Raw genomic sequence first — 22,500 nt, 5'->3', positions numbered from 1 at the left:
CACGCAGTCGTTTCCCATGCGGGGGACGTACCTGAAGACGTGGGGTCGTCTGAGAAATCGTGGAGGTCTTCGGGAGGGTCGCCGTAAAACGAGTTGAACTTGTGACTGGAGACGGCGGCGAGGACGGCTCCCTGTGAATCACATACGCACACAAACTCATTCATTACAGCCTCAGACTCAAACAGGGCATTTTGACTAAATCATCCTGAAGAACCGCAGACGTTTGACATTTGCACTCCAGAGATCTCACAAACATATTAGATCATCAAACCACACGTCTTCACCTTTACACAGGCTCTTCAAAGCTCTCTATTCCTCTGGGCTCCAACCGTCACGTACCTATCTCTGATGAACCAGAACAAAACATCCCCTGCTTTCATGTGGCCAACACTCTGTCAATGAGAACTTTACTCTCGCTAACCTCAAACTGCTGCAGAGTTAGATCTGTTTAACGCCGCTGCTCCAGGTCACCCTCTGATCAATACATTCCCATCAACCACATCTGACTACTGGATGCGGTTTCTTAAATCATTTTACAGGAGATCAAAAGGTGGAAACTGTACTTTATGGTCTAGTTTTCATTATTCTGATTATTAGTAGATTGAGACCAAATTATTCACTGATATCGAACTCAATGTTTCTGAATGACATTAAACTATTTTGTGGACGATAGTTTTCAACATCAACAACTGACGATTAAAATAAAACAGTAACTACATAAAAAGTGTAACTTTGTTTAAACGAACGTAAACATTCAGGAGAATATCTGATGTGTATCAGTCTATTGAATCAGTCTTAAAGGTGCCATAGTATGGAAAACTGTATTTACCTTGGCATAGCTGAATAATAACAGTTGTGAACATGGACATGAGTCTCAAACACCATCGTTTCCTCCTTCTTATATAAATCTGCTGTTTGCAAAAGACCACTGAAAAAAGGCTAATCCTAACATAACACAGACTATGATGTTATATTCGCAATCATTAATAGTTACGCCCCCAACATTTGCATCGACCAATCATCAGACGTTCCGCAGGTAGGATATTGTGAAAAAACAAAGCGAGGGTAATAGCGAAAATGGCAGATCACGGGAATAAATGTCATGATCCAGGTTGTGCAGGAGATGTTAAGTGCAGGGATGATTGGTGTCTGTACTCAGAAAGGCATGGAAAACAAATAAGGCGTTCTAATAAAATAAGACGAGCCACTAAAGGCACTAGCCTTTTACATTAAAGTACATAAGGTTTCACTTACCATATAAACAGAGTAAAGAGAGATGACTGTGCGGATGATGGCGAATGATTTACAGATCCTGAGCATCACTAACAAGCATCTAAACTTGTCAAATATGTGGTAAGTACTGCCGCTGTAGTATAACGTTACACACAGCACATGCGATCTCAAATCTCAAAAGTGAGAGTAAAATGATCCTGCATTCAAACAGCAGTTTCAATGCCCCGCATATTAATAGAGACTCGAGCTTTGTGATTAAATATATATTTCCTCCATGTGTGAGCTACTGAAATAAGCCGCTCTGTGAAACAGCCAATCAGAGCAGAGCTCCTCATTAATATTCATGAAGCTTCCAAATAAGGCAATAACAGAGCATCTAATTCTAGGGACAAATCCTAGGGTTGTAAATGGATCTGTAAAACAGTTTCTAGAGAATTTTTGCCCTTTCCTATGCCATATTCCTTCTATGTAGATATCAGAGAACAATTTAAAATATTGTATCAATGCATTCTATGGCACCTTTAAAGTGGCAGCAGCCTAAAGAACGGTGTATGCAAATAGTTGAAAAAGAATACATAATATATATAACCAGTGATCTTTCATTGAAAATAAGGCCATGTTCCTGTTTTTTTTTTAAATGAGAAGTGGATCGATTTCATTTCAAGACAAATAAAGTCATGTTATATTTAACAGTTAAATCTGTGTCTGTGTTGCATGTTTAAACTTTAATATCTCCGTAAGTATAATAAGTTTGAACAATTTAGAGAAATGCTTAATGCTTTGAAATGATCTAGATTTTAGTTTGCTAAATCTAAATCTTTAGTTTACTAAAATATAATGATTTTTGTTTTTTTAAGTGTAAAACTAGACTAAAACAATTCAGACGTCTAAAATGTGACTTAAACTAATGCGGTGAAAGTGATCAGCGTTGGACACGTGTGGTTCGGTGTGTTGATGAGCTACTGCACAATGACAGTAAATACCTTCAGTTTCCTCCGAGCGTTGAACTTCCTCAGCTGCTCCACCGTCTCGGGAAGGTGGATCTTGTAGGAGTAGCGATCTCTCTCCTGCACGACACGCACAAACATGAGACACGCACAAACTAAACCCGAGACCACGCTTAAATGTCACAAACAGGAAGTGACTTCTACAGGAGAGAAATGACAATCAGGTTCATTTTAAAGACAATAGAAGCAGGAGGGAAGTTAGCGTGTGTGACCTTGAGCCAGGGATGGTTGAGCGCCTCGTAGACGGTGATTCTCTCGGCCGGGTCCAGCATCAGCATACGCCGCACCAGGTCTTTAGCGCTCTCAGAGATCTGACCCCACTGCCTCGGGTTCATCTGACAACAAACACCAGACTGAAATACACAAACCACTGGACCGGACCACCGCTTCATCCGGCTGCAGTCACTATGTTGAGACTCTTGTAAACTAATTCAAATTAAACCAGTCAACCTTTTCGTAACTAGAAGAAGAAAAAAATTACATGACTAACTTAAGAATTTTTAAGTCTAAGCAGTTTATGCAACTGGCCCTTGTTCTGAAGACTAGAGAGCTTAATGCAAAAATAATGCTCTTCCAATACAAATATCTCAATACTACTCAAACAAGATTAATTTATTGTGATGCACAATGAAAATGAAGTCAGCATAAAATAAGAAGAAATATCTGTCAGTGGGGTCAGAGAAATAAACTTATTTTTATTAATAAATAAATTCTTAAATAAATTCTTAATAAATTAATAATTAAATTAAAATACAAATATAATTAATATGAATATTTTTATGTTTTAATTATAACCACACTTCATTTTAAATAAATTTCTCAGAAAAAAAAAAAAAAAAAACTTCTTATCTTATAATTTTTTAGATATCTGCACTGGAAAACACACTTCAAAAAATATAGTTTTTTTAGTTCAAATATCTAAACATTCTTGAATCAAGATACATTTACTTAAGAATCAAGGTGACTAAATTATTATTTAAGTCTTGCTTTCTAAAAAATGTATAAAAATTAGTTTTTCTTAAAACAAGAATAAAGATCTGATTCAAAGGGAAAACAAGATTTTTCTTGCCCCATCGGCAGATTTTTTCTGTATTAAAAAAAAAAAAAACACTATTTTGATACATTTTTCAGAAAACAATATCTTACATTATTTCGCTTCTCAAGTAAATGTATCTTGATTCACACATTTTAGAAAACAACACAAAAATACTAAGTAATAGTAAAAAAAATTTTTTCCCGTGTTCATAGACAGATTTATTCTCAAGCAGTGTCTAAACTGATGTGGAACCTCAGAAGTGCCTGATCTAGTGCTCTACATAGTGAGCATAGACTCTACATAGTTTTAATCCACACATCTCTGTATTGCATAAAACAAATCCTCTTTTCTCTCAATCCTAGATGTTCTCAGCTTGTCACAAAACATTCTAACTCTTTTCCACACATATGCAATACTGTGCTTTGCCAATTACAGTTACATTAGAATTGCTCTTTGAAAGACAGTGGAATTTCTCAGACTTCTCATTCTGCCCCAAATACCAGTGGAAGGTTCTGACATTAAAGACGCCACCTGACGTGACTTTAGCCCTCTTGACGTCTGAACCAGTGACATGCTTCTGTCAATCACGCAGTACCTTGTACTTTCCTTTCACGATGGCTTCAAAGAGACGCTCCTTGGTGCCGTAAAATGGCAAACAGCCGCTCAACAGGATGAAGAGAATGACCCCGCAACCCCATACGTCCACCGGCTTCCCGTACGGCTCTCGCTTGACCACTTCCGGAGCCATGAAGTGAGGGGTTCCTACCCGACCTACAGACACACAGAGAGACAAAGAGGCCTGATTCTTTAGAACAAATCAGAGCAAAGGGCTGCTCGTCTCCACATCCTGTAAACACGATCTGCTGAGGTGCGAACGCACACGTACCTCCAGCCACCAGCCCCGACTCGCCCAGCTGAATCGCCACCCCGAAGCCGCCCAGTTTGACAGGAGCAGAGTTTTCCTTAGAGGCCAGCAGGACACAGTGAGGCTGAACACACACACACACACACACACACACACACACACACATGAAACCACTGAATGTGTCCTACATAAAGCCACATGTGTTCTCATGTCACCCTCACTCTATGAGATTGTAAGAATGAGGTGAGAAAAGAGGATACATGGAACAAACCCTTCATAGGAATAATGTAAATACAGCGGTTCAACACAAACCACAAACTAAAGGGAGTTTACAACATACGGCACTGCTGAACTAGTGCACATCGGCTCATCTAACGCCATTATTGTGGAGCTGAGACTACACACTGAACACATTAACATCTGTGTGTGCTCAAGAGTCAAACACTGAGACAGAGAGAGAACGAGAGAGAGAGAGAGAGAGAGAGAGAGAGAGAGAGACAGAGAGAGGGCAGGACAGACGCTTCTGAGCGCTTCGACGGGAAGCAGAAACCCATCAGACGCTCGTGGAGGAATGAAAGAGGATCTTAAAGACCAAAACCTTTGTGTTCTGTCTAAATGGATAAATGTGCAGCTGCAGCGGTTTGTGCCAATGAAGGAATTAACATGCAAAACTGTGAGTAGAACTTTTGCATTTGTGTGTGTCTGAGATCAAAGTGTGTGTGCGAGTCAGTCTACAAATGCAGAAAAATATGAAAAAACAAACATGCGTGCATGAATATAATTCATACTAGTGTCAGAAAATACGCAGGTCACTCCTCTAGAATGAGCAGAGGATCACATTGAAAACAGATTCAGGATTTAGAAGAAAACGTTTTAGCAACTCAAAATATGCTAATGTAAAAACTATTTTAGCACACATTGTTGAAGGTCCTCGTGATCGTAAATGTGTCAAGCATTGTGAAATCATTTTTAATTATACTATTTACAGCCTAAAAATCAAATAATTATCAAATTTAAATCAATTACATTACAAAATTTATACAACTATGTGAAATAAAGTTCGTTGCACCATTATTTCATTTAGCAGAAGGCTTCATTCAGAGCAACACACAACTAACAATAATATAAGCAGAAGTGTTTTACGAGAAAAACAAAAGATCGCAAACACCAGAAATAACACAACGCTACAGAAAAGTGCAAAGAAAAAAAGTGATGGTGACTGAATCATGTTACTGGTAGTGATATAAAATACAGAACTGCTGTAGAGTGTAATGACTGTCATTCTTCAGCAGGAAATTAGATGAGATTAGACTCAACTTTGTGTTCATTGTTCATATATATATATATATATATATATATATATATAAATAAATGTATATACACATGTGTGTGTATTTATGTACTTGGGAAATACAAGCATTGTAATTGCAAAATAAATATGCATTGTACAAAATACGTACGAAATATCATTATGGTTTTACATAAAATGCAAGGTTATGAAGGTTATGAGATGTGGAAGTAGAGAGCAGCTCAGCGCAAATGAAGTCGATCCCAGTGCAGCTGTAGAATGAGCCATCCACCTCCTACAGACCCAAAACACACATTCATGAAAGATACAAGAACAGCCAATCCTTCAGTTTTATTACAGACCCCTTCAAACACAAGAGCTGCGAAGCAATTCCAGCTTTCTTGAAATAATTTAACAGAGCTAAAATGATCCGCGAATAGGGAATGGAAAATTGAAGCGAGACGCGGTTCCCCGAGAGCAGCTCCCGGACGAGGCGTCCGAACCGACAGCCGGAGTGTGTTTCTGGGACGTTTGCCCGACCGTGATTTACGCTCCTCCTCTGGAGCCAGAGCGTTCTCTCGTTTCATTTTCATTGGGCCGAGAAAGAATTTTCCCCTGTTGTTCAGTACGGTAGACTAAAACGTGTCTGACTCGCTGTTTCTCTCCCCAGAGCTGAAGATTGGAGCCGAAGGACTTCAGTGAACTTCACCCTAACCGCTAATAAAGGAGATAAAAACAAAAACATCCTGCCAAACACAATGAGCACCGCCTGGCCGACCGACAACTACACCGGTCCCACTTTCGGCTCGCCGACGCCCGACAACCGCTCGTGTCCCCTGGAGGAGGAGAACCTGCGGCTCCCGCTGGCGGTGCTCTACTCGCTCATCTTCCTGTTCGGCCTGGCAGGAAACCTGCTGGCTCTGTGGGTCTTCCTCTTCCTTCACTCACGCAGAAACTCCGTCCGCGTCTTCCTCATCAACGTGGCGCTGGCGGATCTGGTTCTGCTGGGGTGTCTTCCCTTCCGCGTGCTGTACCACGCTCAGGGGAACGTGTGGTCTCTGGGGCCGCGGGCGTGCAAGGCGGTGGGCAACCTGTTCTACATGAACATGTACGTCAGCATCACCCTGATGGGCCTCATCAGCCTGGACCGCTACCTGAAGATCATCGGCGTGAGGGGCTCTCAGAGGGGCTGCGGGCCGCGGTGGCTCAGGGGCAGCCGCTGGAGTCTGGTAACCTGTGGCCTGCTGTGGGGCGTCTCTCTGATGATGGTGGTGCCCATGATCGCGCTGGCCGAGGGCAACGAGGAGACGGGGAAGTGTTTCCAGTACAAGCAGAGAAAGCACGCCCGCGGCAAAGCCTACTTCAACCTGTTCATGGTGGCGGTGTTCTGGCTGGTGTTCGTGGTGCTGCTGGTATCGTACGGACGGATCGCCCGCCGACTGCTGCGAGCCTCGCGGGACAAACCCGACCTGCCCAACGCGTCACGCTACGCCCGCACCGCCAAGAAGTCCTTCGTGGTGCCTCTTCTGTTCACCATCTGCTTCGTGCCGTATCACGCCTTCAGGGGCTTCTACGTGGCGTCGCAGCTCCGGGACATCAGCTGTGAGACGCGGCGGCTCATGGACCTGACCAACGAGATCATGCTGCTGCTCTCGGCTCTTAACAGCTGCCTGGACCCCGTCATGTACTTCATCCTCTCGGGCTCGGTGCGCAAGGCCACGATTCAGGCCTTGTCGCAATTCTTCCATTTGCACCACGAACCCGCGATGACCAACAGCTCCACCACGGAGTTTCGGAGGACGTCCGTGTCTCACGCCTCCACCGCGGCAGTGCTGAACACACCCAGAGGCAGCCTGGGACTCATCACAGCGACGCTCCGGTCCAAACCCGCCTTCGGCGGCGTTGGAGAGTCCTGTCCGTAGATCACGGCTCTGTCGAACTGATGGAGCGGCGCCGTGAGACGAAAGAGTTCACCAGATTTCACCCTTGACCCACATACTGGCTTGTGAACGTTGCATGGGAAAGTTCTTGAGACAGCACTTCTGCGAGAATATGAGGTATATATGGCTGGACGCCACAACCGCAGGAGATGACCACACCTCTGGCTTGAGTTCTTCAATCAATCTGAAAAGATCTCAGACATTACTGTCATTGAAATCTCAAACTCTTTTCAAGCTCACGTATTTTAGGCAGCTGCAGTGACGCACAAACAGCAGACACTGACTGAGACATGAGGATGAAGGACGCCTCCTGCTGGAGGAAGAGAGCTAATGCACCTCCTCTGCTACACTTCAACATGTTACAGACTGTTACCTCTATGACAACAGCGCTGTGCAAAGGAAACTGGTCTAATTCAGCAGCGGTAGTCTGATCTCACACAGCATGTTTATCTGTAAAGACGGCAGCTGCCGAACTCAGAGTCTGTGATCTCTTGAACTTCAGACACAACTGATCAGTGTCCATCTGATCTACCAATCTGACAATAATCCCACTTTAGATGGGGATCCTGATGTCCTGTGGTGCAGCTTATGTCAATGGTTCCGACGCCTTCTGACCAGAGAATCTCAGTCCTTCGTGACCGCTGGACACAAGCTGTTGAGGATCATCTTCACACGACTGACTTTTTGACTGTTTCTAAATTCATGTCGCTCAGACTGCAGAGTAACGTTAGTCATGGGTTTCATTCCCAGTGAATGCATTAAACGATAAACATTAACATCTTAAATGAAAGTGTCTGTCAAATGCATAAGAGTAAATGTCCTGTTTAAGAGCATATTAAACAGGGGAATAAAGAAGCCTTATTGAGAGTATCTACAGTGTTTCTGTTTTATTGATAACTGGCCAATGCCTCAAAAAAATGCAACAATGAAAAGGACACACGTTTTGGCTAAATTTACTTGAGGTTTACTAGCAAAGTAGAAAGTAAAATAGATGTCAGGTCAAGTCAAGATTATTTATACAGCACTTTTTACAATACAAGTTGTGTCAAAGCAACCTTACAGTATTAAAATAAGACACAAAAGTGTCAATAATAATGCAAAAGTTCCATGTTGCATCAAAGTCAAATTGGAGATGTGTGCTAATGCAGTCATCAGTAAGAGCAGTAATGTAGAGTAAAGTGCATGCATGGAGCGTAATGTGCTGTAACAGCGGTGCAGGAAAGAAAGTAAACCCCCCCGCAACACACACACAGAACATGTTACACACTGCAAAAAATGCTTTTCTTACTTTTTTTTGTCTTGTTTATAGCCCAAATATCTTATAATTCTTAAATCAAATCTTTTTTTTTTTTTCAGAAAAAAAAATCAGTCAAAAAAAAAAAAACTTGTTTAAAAAACGCTTCTTAATTTAGGATTTTTTAGATATTTGGGCTAGAAACAAGACAAAAACTTTAAGTAGGAAAGCATTTTTTGCAGTGCACCGTTCAAGGATAAACACCAGATGCGATCTGGGAAAACCCGCCGGATGTCGCGCTGGGACGTTTTCAGGAAATTTGGAAAATAGGTAGAATGACAATTTTTTTTTTTTTTCAAAATTAGGTTTTCATTAAACTATTATTCTATAACATCTTGTCTATCATCTCTGTCACTGCAGAAAAATAGTGATTTATTGCAGCAAGCAGAAATTACCACCTTTCTCTTATTAAGAATGCGCTGCAGAGGTGCTTTCCCTTAACATTACAAAAACAGTTAACCTTTTAAAATAATACCACGTAACATATATGTGACCCTGGACCACAAAACCAGTCATAAGGTTAAATTTTACAAAACTGAGATGTATACATGGTCATATACATCTATATATTTTTGGTCAAGATACATCTATTTAAAAAAATCTGGAATCTGAGGGTGCAAAAAATCTTAATACTGAGAAAATCACCTTTAAAGTTGTCCAAATTAAGTTCTTAACAATGCATATTACCAATCAAAAATTACATTTTGATATATTTATAGTAGGAATTTTACAAAAAATCTTCATGGAACATGATCTTTACTTAATTTCCTAATGATTTTTGGCATAAAAGAAAAATCAATAATTTTGACCCATTCAATGTATTTTTGGCTATTGCTACAAATATACCCCAGCGACTTAAGACTGGTTTTGTGGTCCAGGGTCACATATAACAAAGGTGTATTAATGCACATTCTCCGCCAGTCCTGTGTAAACTACAGCATGCAAAGTTTTATCAATTTAATTATTTTTTAATATCCTGAGAAGGCGGAACGCAACAGCGCTGAAGTACTGTAGCTGCTCACTTAAACGATCTTAGGGTTAGTGGGTAATAATCGATCTGAGACACAGACGAGTCTTACCTTGACGTCTCTGTGTATGACGTTGTTATCATGGCAGTAGCGCAGAGCTTCAAGTATTTGTCGCATGTAGTGGCTGAGAACACAAACAGCACACACAGAATGAGCACAAATCATCACCAGTGGAAGCAGACCGACCGTGTGTGACGTCAACAGGAAGTGACTCTCACCTGGCCACCGCCTCGCTGTAGACGAAGCCGGCATCGGCCCTCTTCACGATCTCAAAGCACAGATCCGCTCCATCCATACTGCACACAGACACACGACCGTCACCACGGCACACGCGTGTGAGACATGCGCTTTAATAACGCACAGGATGCATTTACACATGATAGCGATGAAGAAACATCAAAACACAGGTCCTATGATAATCAAGATTCGGGAGAGCTTGTAAAGTTGAGTTAGCGGTTTACAGTTTCTAAGCAACAACACAACTTTTCTAATTCATATAGAATTTAGGAAAATATATTGATATAGATTTGCATGGCTTTACGTTTCTCATCCATTCAGAACGTAGTCTGAAATGTGTGTTTGACTATTTTCATTAGTATAATGTGGAAACTGTTTTAACACTGATTCATTAAATTTGATATAAATCATATTTTGATTTAGGTCACTCTAGTTCCCAATAAAAAGAAAAAATACTCAAATGAAATGAAGCATTTTATTCACTGGATTGTACAAAAATAGGCATCAGTACATGGTTATTTGATATATAAACTATTTTACTTTCATTGAAAAGCATCATTGTGGTAATATTATAGGATCTCACACACACTTACAACTCAAAGACCATGTAGAGCATCCCATCAGAGCTATAGGTCTCCAGCAGCTCCACGATGTGAGGATGTTTGAGCATGTGACAGATACTCGCCTCCCGCTTCAGATCTGATGAGGAACACACAGAAGATCATTAACGGATTCATTACCATACTGAAGCTGAAGATCAGATGCATTAATAACAGGATACACGCATCAGTGTGACTAGATAAACGCTGAAGCACAGCAGAACATGTGCAATCATGAGCCTGACGTCACTGAGATCATATCAGCCGCCAGCAGAGGGAGCTGTGGAGCGTCTCACACACACACACACACACACACACACACACACACACACACACACACACACACACACACACTCACTCATGAATGAGTGTGTGTGTGTGTGAGAGAGAGAGAGATGAACAGCAGTGCAGTGAGTCTCTGAACATCATTGTCTTCAGTCTCTACAGAGGAGCTTTAGATCACAGTAAGCACTATAAACCAGCTGATCAGAACTACAGCGACTGTGAGTGTGAAGATGCTTTTATTCAGTCAAGTTCAACAGTAACTTACACTCAACATTACTAGTTATGTGCCACCAACAAACATATAATCAGGATGAACGTCTGTGCATCGGTTTGTGAGAACACACACACATTCCAGTGCTGCTGTACTGTTATATCAGCTGTCAGCCAATCAGATTGGAGGAACAGGTGTGTCATGTGACTGAGGGTGCGCAGCATCACTATGTGTCTCACTGGAGCGCTGGTCACAGTCTCTGCATTCTCTCAATGACAGCTAATTTCTTACTTTGGCATTTATCTGTTCAGGAGAGTATAGAAAACATATCGTCTCTAAGTGTCTTTTGACATTAAACTGAATCTGGATCAGTTCACTTCTGTCCCTCACGTCCTCATGAGACATTTATGACCACGTTCATTCATGTAGTCAAAGACTGAAGGCTTGAGCCGCAGGAAGTGGCCGCTTGTTTGTATTTTTACAAATATTCTCAGTGGTAAAAACACTCGTCCTCGTCTGATGTTTGCTCACAGATGGCTCACGGATGAAGCCAAAGCCCGGAGCTCCGGCAGCCCAGCGGGCAGCAACACACAACCAAGCCCTCTGAGCACACACACATCACCCACAATCCTTTTGGCATGACGCCGGTATCCATAACCAGGCTGCATGGAGTCTGTAAAAATCCAAAGACGCTCCACAGACTCCCACTGAAACCAGACGGCCGTCAGTCAGCTCCTTTACCAACAATACACCAATCAGAGACAAGTACAGTGTGTGTGTGTGTGTGTGTGTGTGTGTGTGTGTGTGTGTGTGTGTGTGTGTGTGTGTGTGTGTGTGTGTGTGTGTGTGTGTGTTCTTACCTTCTGTACTGAGTCCAGGGCTGGAGGTGAAACTGGCCACATCTACGATCTTCACAGCAAACTGTTGTCCAGTGTCTCTGTTGATGCATCTTCGCACCACACTGAACGGACCCCTGAAACACACACACACACACACACACACACACACACACACACACACACACACACACACACACACACACACACACACACACACACACACACACACACACACACACCCCCCATCATCAGCAGCAGCAATTAACCACCACAGAGAATACAATCAGGACTGTGCAGGATTCAGCACTCAACATTTTTACAAACCACCTTCACTTACATCACTGTAGTCTAGTAGTACTAGTACACTACTGTTGGGAAGATATTTCAATGTTTTAATGAAGTCTCTTCTGCTCACCAAGGCTGCATTTATTTAATCAAAAACAGTTAAAACACTGAAATATCATTACCATTTAAAATAACTTTTTTCTCTGTGAGAATATCTGTTAAACTGAAACTGCCGTGACCAAAGCTGAATTTCAGCATCCTTACTCCAGTTTTCAGTTTGACATGACCCTTCAGAAATCATTCTAATATGCTGATTATTATCAATGTTGAAAACATATGTGCTGGTAAAGTATTGGGGCAACCCTTCTTTAGAACAGAAAAAGGCACTTCTAAAATTGTGGCAACAAGAATTGAAAAATAATGAACGTATTTAAAGATTGTATTTCCATCTCTGTTGCACTAGTTTTGGAAGTGTCTAAAATGACTGTACCCATATGTACAAGTCATTGGTGCTTAGTGATGAGTTATTGGCTCAGGTCTGCATTTAAAGTCACTCCAGAGGTGTTCAGAATTTTCTTTCTGCAGACCAGTCAGTTTATTCCACACTGATGAATTAAACATTTCTTTTTAAACCTTGCCTTATACACAGAGGCATTATCATGTTAGAATAGAAAAGGGCTCTGTCCAAACTGCTGCTGTAAAACTAGAAGCACACAATCTTCTAGAATATCATTATATGCTTAAACATTAAGATAAGCCTCATGGAAATTACTAAAAGTAGTCAAACCCGTTCATTAGAAGGGGGTGTCCAAATACTTCTGGCAATAGAGTGCATTTCTGTCATGATTTCTTCAGGTTAAACTAAACCTTTATTTTGTTGGGTTGTAGTGAAGATCTTTGTGCTTGTGTGTGTATTTGATGATGACTTTCTCAAATAAAACAGTGAAATGACTGCCAGAGCAGCTCTGAAGTTCACGTGTTCATATAGTTCATACAGTGAGAGCATCACGCGTGTTTTAGTGTGTACTACAGCAAACCTGTGGCGTTCATTCACAAACACTTTATATTTCAATATAGGTCTTTCTGTACTTTAATATTCACAGATACTAGTCCATATCACCATACTTTATTGCTGTACCAATTTTGCCAGATTCCATTACAGTCTGTGTGATGCTGTAAATTCCATTTTTATGACTGGATTCCGCGATTCCATCCACACTTTCCACATGGTGGAAATCATAGAGGCCTAATATACATATATATCTCACACACACAGGGCTATTTCTGGGAAAACCATAACCACACGCCAGCAAATGAAAGAACAGAGACACACGCCTATAAAACACACACACACACACACACACACACACACACACACACACACACACACACACACACACACACACACACACACACACACACACACACACACACGTTGTGTTTCCATGTTTTATGGGTTCATTCCATAGGTGTAATGGTTTTTCTACTGTACAAACTGTATTTTCTATCCCCTTACCCTAACCCTACACCTAAAACTACCCCTTACACAAAACTACAGACATTTTTAGATCATCAAAACATATAAATTCCGTGATTTGTTGGTCCGCACAAGGTCAAAGTGTACTGGTATTACCATACTTGTGCCGATATTTGGTCCCCATACCATAGTAACACACACACACACACACACACACACACACACACTCTCTCTCTCTCTCAGTTCTGTTCAGCCTGATGTTCAGGACACAGACACTACAACTGTACCAGAGTATGAAAGCATTTACCATAGTACAGTCTTAAGTAGCTGATTTGTGCAGATGACAGTGTGCCGTTATTCAGCAGATCCCACGGTAAACTTTATTAAATAATCTAATTTAGACAATCTAGTAATTAATCTATGCAAGTTTTCTAAAACGGAAAGTGAATTATATTAATGACACACTTATGAGATGAATCGCAGATGACTAAATCATGGTCATGTGTTAACTAGTGTCTGTTAGTATCACCAGCAGAGGAGCTCATGTAGTTTGTTAGTGATCACTAATGTCCTGATGATCCACACGAACATCTGATAGTCTGATGCATCTTATAATATAAATATAAATATAAAACAAACTAACTTTTTAAATCACACTGTGACCAAAAAATAAGCAAATACATATAAATAGGTAAATAAGTAAATAACTGCTCTCATTTAGTTTCCATGTGAGGATCAGGAATGTCCATAAAGCTGCTGACTGGCAGTAAATGAGATCAACTGAGAGCTGAAACACAGTCCTGTATAAAAAGAATGACATCAAGCACCTGCTGAATCCCTTTATAGACGTCAATACAAACACTTACAATGACACTTCAGACGACGGCCTCGATTAAGATGCTAAAATATCTTCAGAGGAGAGATCTAGAGGACTGGCGTGTTTGTCTGACCGCAAAACATCTGGAACAAAGAGACGCATGAGACGCTCGAACACCTGAGAGAGACTGTGATGCTGGAGAAACGCTGGATCAGCAGATTCACACACAAACACCATTAGAAATCAGGACGTCCCAGCATTCCCTGCACTAGATGTTCAACACGAGAGAAATCAAGCAGGTCTGCCTCAGTAAAGTTCATGTTTAGTCTAGAACGGTTCACATTTGAACACAAACCGGCCTCATGACCGCAGGGAAGAGCTACTGCTGACAGACCATTATAATGGTCTAACCACAGGTATAAAATAAAACACAAGTTAAAAAGTGAAGCAAAGAACAATCCAGACATGAATGAAATCCAGATTGAGGTGGTCTGACCTTCAGCATCTCCATCCTTCAGCCAGACAACAGGAACATCTGAGCCCTTCACCTCCAGCAAACCAAAACCATTCCAGACTCCAGAAAACATCTCAGATGAACCCGACGGATCCACACTACGGCCCACGCCACACAGAGACGCAGGAAAATAAGCAGACAGAGCAAATTACAGCAGAGAACCGCAGCTACAATTACAGCCTGTGTCGGATCAGGGAATGAGTCTAGGAATAACGTGGAAAACATCCCGGCGGATGAAACTCTGAGATTCAGCACGGGCCAACACTGGAGCGCTGGATTCAGCTTTCAATGGTTTATTTATGGACAAAACATCTCAGATCTGAGGTCACATGATCCACTGACCGCTGAGCCGAAGAGCCGTTACGTCAACATCCACACAACACACACACACACACACACACACACACACAACACGCACACACGCGCACACACGCGCACACACAACACACACACACACACACACACACACACACACACACAACACGCACACACAACACGCACACACGCGCACACACGCGCACACACGCGCACACACACAACACGCACGCACACGCACACGCGCGCACACACAACACGCACACACGCGCACACACGCGCACACACGCGCACACACAACACGCACGCACACGCACACGCGCGCACACACGCGCACACGCACACACGCACACACACACACACACACACACACGCACACACGCACACACACATGTTGGGTTTACATGTTTTATGGGGACATTCCATAGGCGTAATGGTTTTTATACTGTACAAACCGTACTTTCTATCGCCCTAACCCTACCCTACACCTAAACCTAGCCCTCACAGGAGATTGTGCACACTTTTACTTCCTCAAAAAAACTCATTGTGCATGATTTATAAACCTGTTTCCTCATGGGGACCTGAGAAATGTCCCCACAAGGTCAAAATCTACTGCTATTCCTATCCCACAACGTGATGAATACCAGGTACACACACACACACACACACACAACACACACACACACACACACACACACACACACACACACACACACACACACACACAACACACACACACCAAAAATGAAAAGTCTGTAATCATTTCCTCATGCCAGTCCAAATTTGTAAGCGGTGATGTTATTGTTAATAATCTACCACGGTATAAACGCTACACATTTTCACCACAATCCGGTTCAACCATCATAACGACTCCATCTGACAGCATGAAATATGGATGAGGCTGAGAGGGTTTTTGAGGTGTAGTATCCGCTTTCACATGTTGAATCATTGATAAGAGGTTCAGCGATTGCTGTGACGAGCCATTAGTGACCCGCGATCACATCAGTGACCGTCCACATCACATCACACCCAACCAGCTGATCCCACACACGACCGAATGAGTGTGAACGCAAACTACAGCTGTTTTGAAACAATCTGTATAGACAAATTTAGAGCAGCTGCAGCTGTGTGCCCATAGTGGTTGGTTGCAGAAAAACACTGGTAACAAGTGGAGGTAAATGGGCAAATCCATGGAATAAGAGAAAAATATATATTTTTGCGCCTTTTGATGTCAAAATCAGAATGCTAATTATTTTCTCAAAGACGCCATTTGAAGCTAAACGCAGACGTTTAAATGGACAAACTGCTATGATTACTCTACTTTTAAAGCATACATTTGATTTAACCAATAGATCTACATAATATTCACATATGCTGTTCATAGAAGACATATTGTATTAGCCCTACAGTTACAGCATGAAATGATATTCAAACATATTTACATAGTATTTATTTATTTTATCTCACATAAAATCTTTTTTTTTCTTGCAAATGCAAGTTTATATCTCCTAATTTGGACTTTATAACTCGATTTAACTCAAAATAATCAGCTTGTCAATTCTGATGGAGAAAAGCCAGAATTGTGGAATATATGTAATAAGCGGAGAACATTTTGAAAATTATATCTAATCAATATGATCTTTAATCTTTTCAAATCTAACTGTATCCGTGTAATTCTCTAGCCATAAAGGCTATCGCTCCTGGGTTTTCTGCAACCCTAATGTGAATCCCAAATGTTTACACACTTACAATTGGTCTATTGCTGTAGAAATAAAGGTGACTTAATGTAGTGTTTCCTTCCTGAATATCAGAGCTTTTGCAGAACGATTGCAGCTTTTATAATAATTGTGTCTGAGTCCCTCAATCATCTCAAATGTGCACAAGATGCTGGATAACCTGCTGGAAAACAGTTTCTGAAGAACAGTTTAAGCGCTCAGGACAAACAGAGACGCAAAAACTACCATCACAAAACTCATGAACAAGAACAAACACCCTCAGAAGGACAGAAACATCAACAGGATCATGTGTGTCGCTTCAGTTATTTAGAGCCTGTGGAACAGATGGACATGAGAGCTTCATCAGGACAGCACTGAATGAAATATAATTTAACTCATTTTAAGCCCTCGAGTGGTCACCACTGTTTCAGACCTCAATGACAATCATAAGCTATTGTACGTCAATCATAATCACAATTACTGAAAAAGTTAGGTTGTATTATTTGTAATGCTTCCATTTCATTTGTCTATTTCTCAAAATGCATGAATAAAGGAATATAGTAGGCTTTTGGCCAGATTTCTACAAGCTGCAGCTCATCATTTTTACCGCTAAATGCTGAAACTGAGGACTGATATCTGAGAACATGTCAGGCTCTTATGTGCTTCAATAATCAACCCCAGTTTTGGTTAGGGTTAACCCTAACTCTATCTCTAACCCTAACGTAAGTCAGGGAAATTTCAAACAGTAGCCAGTAAATACTTACCTAGATTCCCATTAAAAACATTACAGCTGAGACTCAAATCAATAAATTCACAATTATAAACTGAAGGATTAGTTCACTTCCAGATTCAAATGTCCTGATCATTTACTCACTTCCATGTGATCCAAGATGTTCAAGCTTTTCTGTCTTCAGTCCAAAAGAAATTAAGGTTTCTGAGGAAAGCATTCCAGGATTTTTCTCCATCAACGGGAGCCAAAGGGTTGAAGGTCCAAACAACCCCAGTTTCAGTGCAGCTTCAAAGGGCTCTACATGACCCCAGCTGAGCAACAAGGGTCTTATCCAGTGAAACGATTTTTTTTTTTAATAAAAAATAAAAATGTATAGCTCTGCAGAATGCATTATGTAATCATGTTGGAAAGGTCATGCACGGTTACTTCTTTATCTGTGTACTTCCGTTCAAAAAGGTAGGGTAGGGCAAAAAACTCTGACATCATTACTGTTTTTTGCATTTGCATGTTTTCTTTGTAAACACTGGGTCAGTACTTCTGCCTACATCATGCATGATCTTTCCAACATGACTACATAATGTGCATCACAGAGCTAGTGCAAGACGAGCTTTTGTGGTTAAAAAGTAATACATTTTTATCGTTTTAAGAAAATGGCCGATCGTTTCGCTAGATAAGACCCTTATTCCTCCACCACTCAAGTCCACCATATGAAGAAAAATCCTGGAATGTTTCCTCAAAAACATTGCTTAATTTTCTTTGCAACTGAAGACAGAAGGACATCTTGGATTTTGAAGGCCGATACCGATTCAAATATTTGTTGGTTTTAAAATCCGATATTCCGATATATCAGCCGATTTTTTTTTTATTATTTTTTTTTTTTTAATTTCAGAAACACACAACAAAACATTAACAGATTTCCCTAACATTAGTTATTTGTAGTTTTTTATGAGTTTTAACTAACATAATATGATAATGCATTTTAAAAAGAAACGTGTTTCTTTTATTGTCACAACAGAACAGAGGAACATCAAAATATATTAAAGTTCTGATAAATAAAAAAAAAAACTTAAGATATGAAACAAAGTCCTTTGAACAAAAACACAAAAACAACAACAACCAAATCAAAGTTACCAGTTTTAAAAGACTTGGTAAGCTTCATAAATATAACTTTGAATAGGACTGGAGACAAATTCTGTTAAGTTCTGGCTTCTAAAACCTACTATTTAGCGATCTATATCCATTATGTGACTCGTTAATGCTGCGGCTGAACGACAGCCGATACCATTATAAATGCCAATACCGATAGTTTGGAAAATGCCTAATATCGGCCGATAATATCGTCCTGCCGATATATCGGTCGGGCTCTAGTTTCAATATGTCCATGTAGATAGAAATGTGCTCCAAAATATGACATGGGCCATGACAAAGAACGCAATACAAAACGCTGGTCCTGCAAAACCAATACACAGCATTTATCCCACCATAATAATTAGGAACATTAAGAACAGTCAAGCACCCTGACATCTCTGAACCCATCAAACACAACAACAGCTCTGACCACAAACACACGTCTGCGGTTTCATCATGTTTTATGATCTGATGTGTGTGTGAAATCAAACACTAGCTCTCCACATCATTAGTCAAAGGGATTTTAATTGTCCTTCATTTACTATGAACATACTGTACTGTTTAGAGGTCAGTGAATCATGAAAACAGACTGGATGAGCCTCGTCCAAACGCCTCCGAAATCAGACAAACGCAGACTAGAGTCTGCCGCCGTGAGGCCCGTCACCGGTTAAACAGCACTGGCCAGAAGAAATATTTATCATCATTAATAAGTGTAATTAGTTATTGAGCATCAGCGGCGTATTGCTGCAGCTGCTGTTTGATAAAAGCAATACCCCACTGGAGATACACTAGAGTGAGTGTAACACGGTTTCAGACGGTTTACTGTGGTAAAAACACTGTAACACCACAGAGATGACCTGCAGGAGTCCATCAGTTCCTGTCAGGAGATCATTGATCAGACCATCAGCTGCATTAATCCTGATCAGCAGCAGACACATTGATCCAGGCCTAAACCACCATCACATCCGTTCAGTCCTGCACTGCATCATGGGCCGAATGCTGATGCCGGACTCTCAAGGATCTGAGGTTGCACTGAAATCTCTCATTGAGAACCACTGAAGGCCTGAACTGAACTCCAGTTCTTGAGTTTCTAAGATCAATCACAGTCTCTTCTGAAGACTCGGGTTCTTGTGATCATCCGTAGCTCATGGAGCAGAACATCTAAACGCAGTCAGATTCTGATGGATCAACAGTATTATACTGAGCGTCTCACACGCTTTCCATCCCAAACTCACACCATGAGACTGTGACTGAATCACAACCAGCGACACTGAACCGGTTTAACCTCAGCAACACTAACTAGTTCATCATGCGATCGCTGGTGTTCATCCCAACGGGATGCTAAGAGTCTTCATGACCTCCGCGGGGAGAGATCTGACCCGCAGCACCGCTCAGGGTGTTTACCACGGTAAGAGTTTCACCTTTGTGTGACATCATCATCATTATCATCATCATCATGACGTCTATTATTTTCAGCTGCACTTCATTAACCAATGATTTCAGCATTCTTATTAAAACAAACACTGTGTGTCCAATGATTAAAAGTAAGCTTTGAAGGAACATTTAGCTTAAGGTCTTATTTACACAACACCATTTTCAGCTACAAATGGAAAACGTTTTATGTGTTTTAGCTGTTCATTTGCAAGACAACAGTGAAAACACACTTGAAACGTTTGAAAATGCAAACTTTTGAAAATGGGTTTTAAAACAACAGTACCGCTAGCATCTCTTTGTAAACTGTGAATGTGTGAAAACGATGACGTCATGAACACGTGTATTACATGTTTAGTCTGTAGGCACGTGTGAGCATGTACTTGAAGAATGCGTATGTGTGCGAGTGCATAATGTGTTTCTTTACAAAGCGGTGTCGCCAACTACTGACCTGGCATGTGTGAACTGGGATTGTTTTGACAATGTTATTATATGTACTTACAACTTTTCAAAAATGCAAAGACATTTTTTTTAATAAAATTGCTTTGTCTTGTAGATGTACCCTAATTGACACATTGACTGCATTTGTTCATAAATACACTGACACAATGTAATTTACACCAAATAAAAACAACATTATTTGGGATGTTTAAGACATCAAAGCATTTTTGGAAAATCAAAGCATTTTTGGGATTATTCAAATGTGTCTGGATGTTTGACTTCTCATTAGTGCAATTCAGTATTTTTACTGTAATATACAATGTTTCTTAATCAGAAATTTGACCCTAAACCACAAAACCAGTCATGAGGGTCAATTTGAATTTGAATTAAGATTTGAATGATCATGAAAGCTGAATAAATAAACATTCTATTGATGTATGTTGGATAGATCAATATTTGGCTGAGATACTACTTGAAAATCTAGAATCTGAGGATGCAAAAAAATCTAAATATTGAGAAAATCTCCTTTAAAGTTGTCCAAATGAAGTTCTTAGAAATGCACATTACTAATCAAAAAATAAGTTTTGATATTTTTACTGTAGGAAATTTACAAAATATCTTCATGGAACATGATCTTAACTTAATATCCTAATGATTCTTGGCCCATATTAGACTCAAAACAGAGTCACAGATGTAAATATTGGCGTGTAATGAGCGGTGCAGTAAACTGACTTTACATTCATCCGCTGGCAGACAGCAGTGATGGTGAATATACAGATAAAGCGTGATGAAGACTGACCCCGATCCGTTCATTCACACCTGCAGTCAGAAGATCAGAGCTTCTACAGGGACAGAAACACACGCCTGTCTATCTGTCTGTCATATATGAGCCACACAAGAGTGTCAGACAGCAGATGAAGCTCCAGCTGAACTCACACATGATCAAGTACACTCATCTGAATAATAGTGATTATAATATTTTTTGAATGTAATAATAGTCTATACTAATGAACTCAAACCAACTTCAGTGTCTTAACCAATAAACAGAAGTACAATATCTCTCTGTCTCACACACAGGCCTTCTGCTCATTCTCCATCACAGCCACATTCATACTATACTGTAGAATCAATGAAGAGTTCATTTAAATACTAGAATAAATCTGCACAATGAAGAAGACATAAAATGGCACATTTTACCTTTCTCCATTTAGACTGATATAAGAGCCACAAATCGCTGAGAGGATGAAGAGTTACTGATCAATGAATATTAGTGTCAGATCAAACACACACACACACACACACACACACGATCAGCTGAACCTGAAGCAATAAAATGTCAACACAGGAGACAAAGAGAACCGGAGGAAAACGCCTCGACACCGGCGCTGATCAGCGGGGAAATGATTGATTAACGTTAGATTCGATCACTCACTTTCCGATCACCTCGCAGAGCTCGTACACATCCTCAAACAGCACGTCGTCGTCAGCCATAGTCCCGCCGACAGATCCGCGGAAAAAGATCCGCTTCCCCTCAGAAACGCGCCGCGAATGTCAGAATCCGAGCGGCGGATGATTTTCACCCTCCGCCCCGCCGCCGACACCCGGATCCTGTAAATCCCCCGGATTCCCGTCGACGACCACCGAAGATGTCCGTTCACACCGGGCGACGACGACGACGATGATGATGATGATGGTGGTGATGATGTCAGGGAAAATCAACGCTCCGGGATTCAGGTCGCAACGCTCCGGGAATCTGCCGCTTCAAATAATAAATGTCAATGTGAC

At 41.0% G+C, this 22,500-nt stretch overlaps 2 protein-coding genes across 2 annotated transcripts in view; one reads left to right on the top strand and one right to left on the bottom strand.

Annotated features, from left to right (window-relative positions):
* LOC141347645 (peripheral plasma membrane protein CASK-like) overlaps positions 1–22,492 on the bottom strand; it is a 25,802-nt gene extending 3,310 nt beyond the window's left edge. The window contains exons 1-10 of the mRNA XM_073852628.1: positions 22,148–22,492; positions 11,884–11,996; positions 10,522–10,627; positions 9,910–9,987; positions 9,743–9,815; positions 4,163–4,265; positions 3,872–4,047; positions 2,453–2,575; positions 2,217–2,300; positions 32–131 (exon numbers count right to left, since the gene is read on the bottom strand). Of these exons, the coding sequence (XP_073708729.1) occupies positions 32–131; positions 2,217–2,300; positions 2,453–2,575; positions 3,872–4,047; positions 4,163–4,265; positions 9,743–9,815; positions 9,910–9,987; positions 10,522–10,627; positions 11,884–11,996; positions 22,148–22,206 (1,015 nt within the window). The 5' untranslated portion in view covers positions 22,207–22,492. The remainder of the gene's footprint in view (positions 1–31; positions 132–2,216; positions 2,301–2,452; positions 2,576–3,871; positions 4,048–4,162; positions 4,266–9,742; positions 9,816–9,909; positions 9,988–10,521; positions 10,628–11,883; positions 11,997–22,147) is intronic.
* On the top strand, positions 4,642–8,230 carry LOC141347322 (probable G-protein coupled receptor 34). Its single transcript, XM_073852329.1, has 2 exons — positions 4,642–4,814; positions 6,100–8,230. The coding sequence occupies exon 2, from the start codon at positions 6,188–6,190 to the stop codon at positions 7,349–7,351; it is 1,164 nt and encodes a 387-aa protein (XP_073708430.1). The 5' UTR covers positions 4,642–4,814; positions 6,100–6,187; the 3' UTR covers positions 7,352–8,230.
* Positions 22,493–22,500: the final 8 nt, after the last annotated feature.

This window comes from Garra rufa, chromosome 12 (genome assembly GCF_049309525.1).
Source record: "Garra rufa chromosome 12, GarRuf1.0, whole genome shotgun sequence".
Classification (NCBI taxonomy): domain Eukaryota; kingdom Metazoa; phylum Chordata; class Actinopteri; order Cypriniformes; family Cyprinidae; genus Garra; species Garra rufa.
Note: the sequence above shows the minus strand (reverse complement) of the source record. Positions and strands in the feature narration are given on the sequence as shown.

What these genes read in the sequence shown, in the direction of transcription:
- LOC141347322 (XM_073852329.1), top strand. Translation starts at nt 6,188, where the DNA reads ATGAGCACCGCCTGGCCGACCGACAACTACACCGGTCCCACTTTCGGC.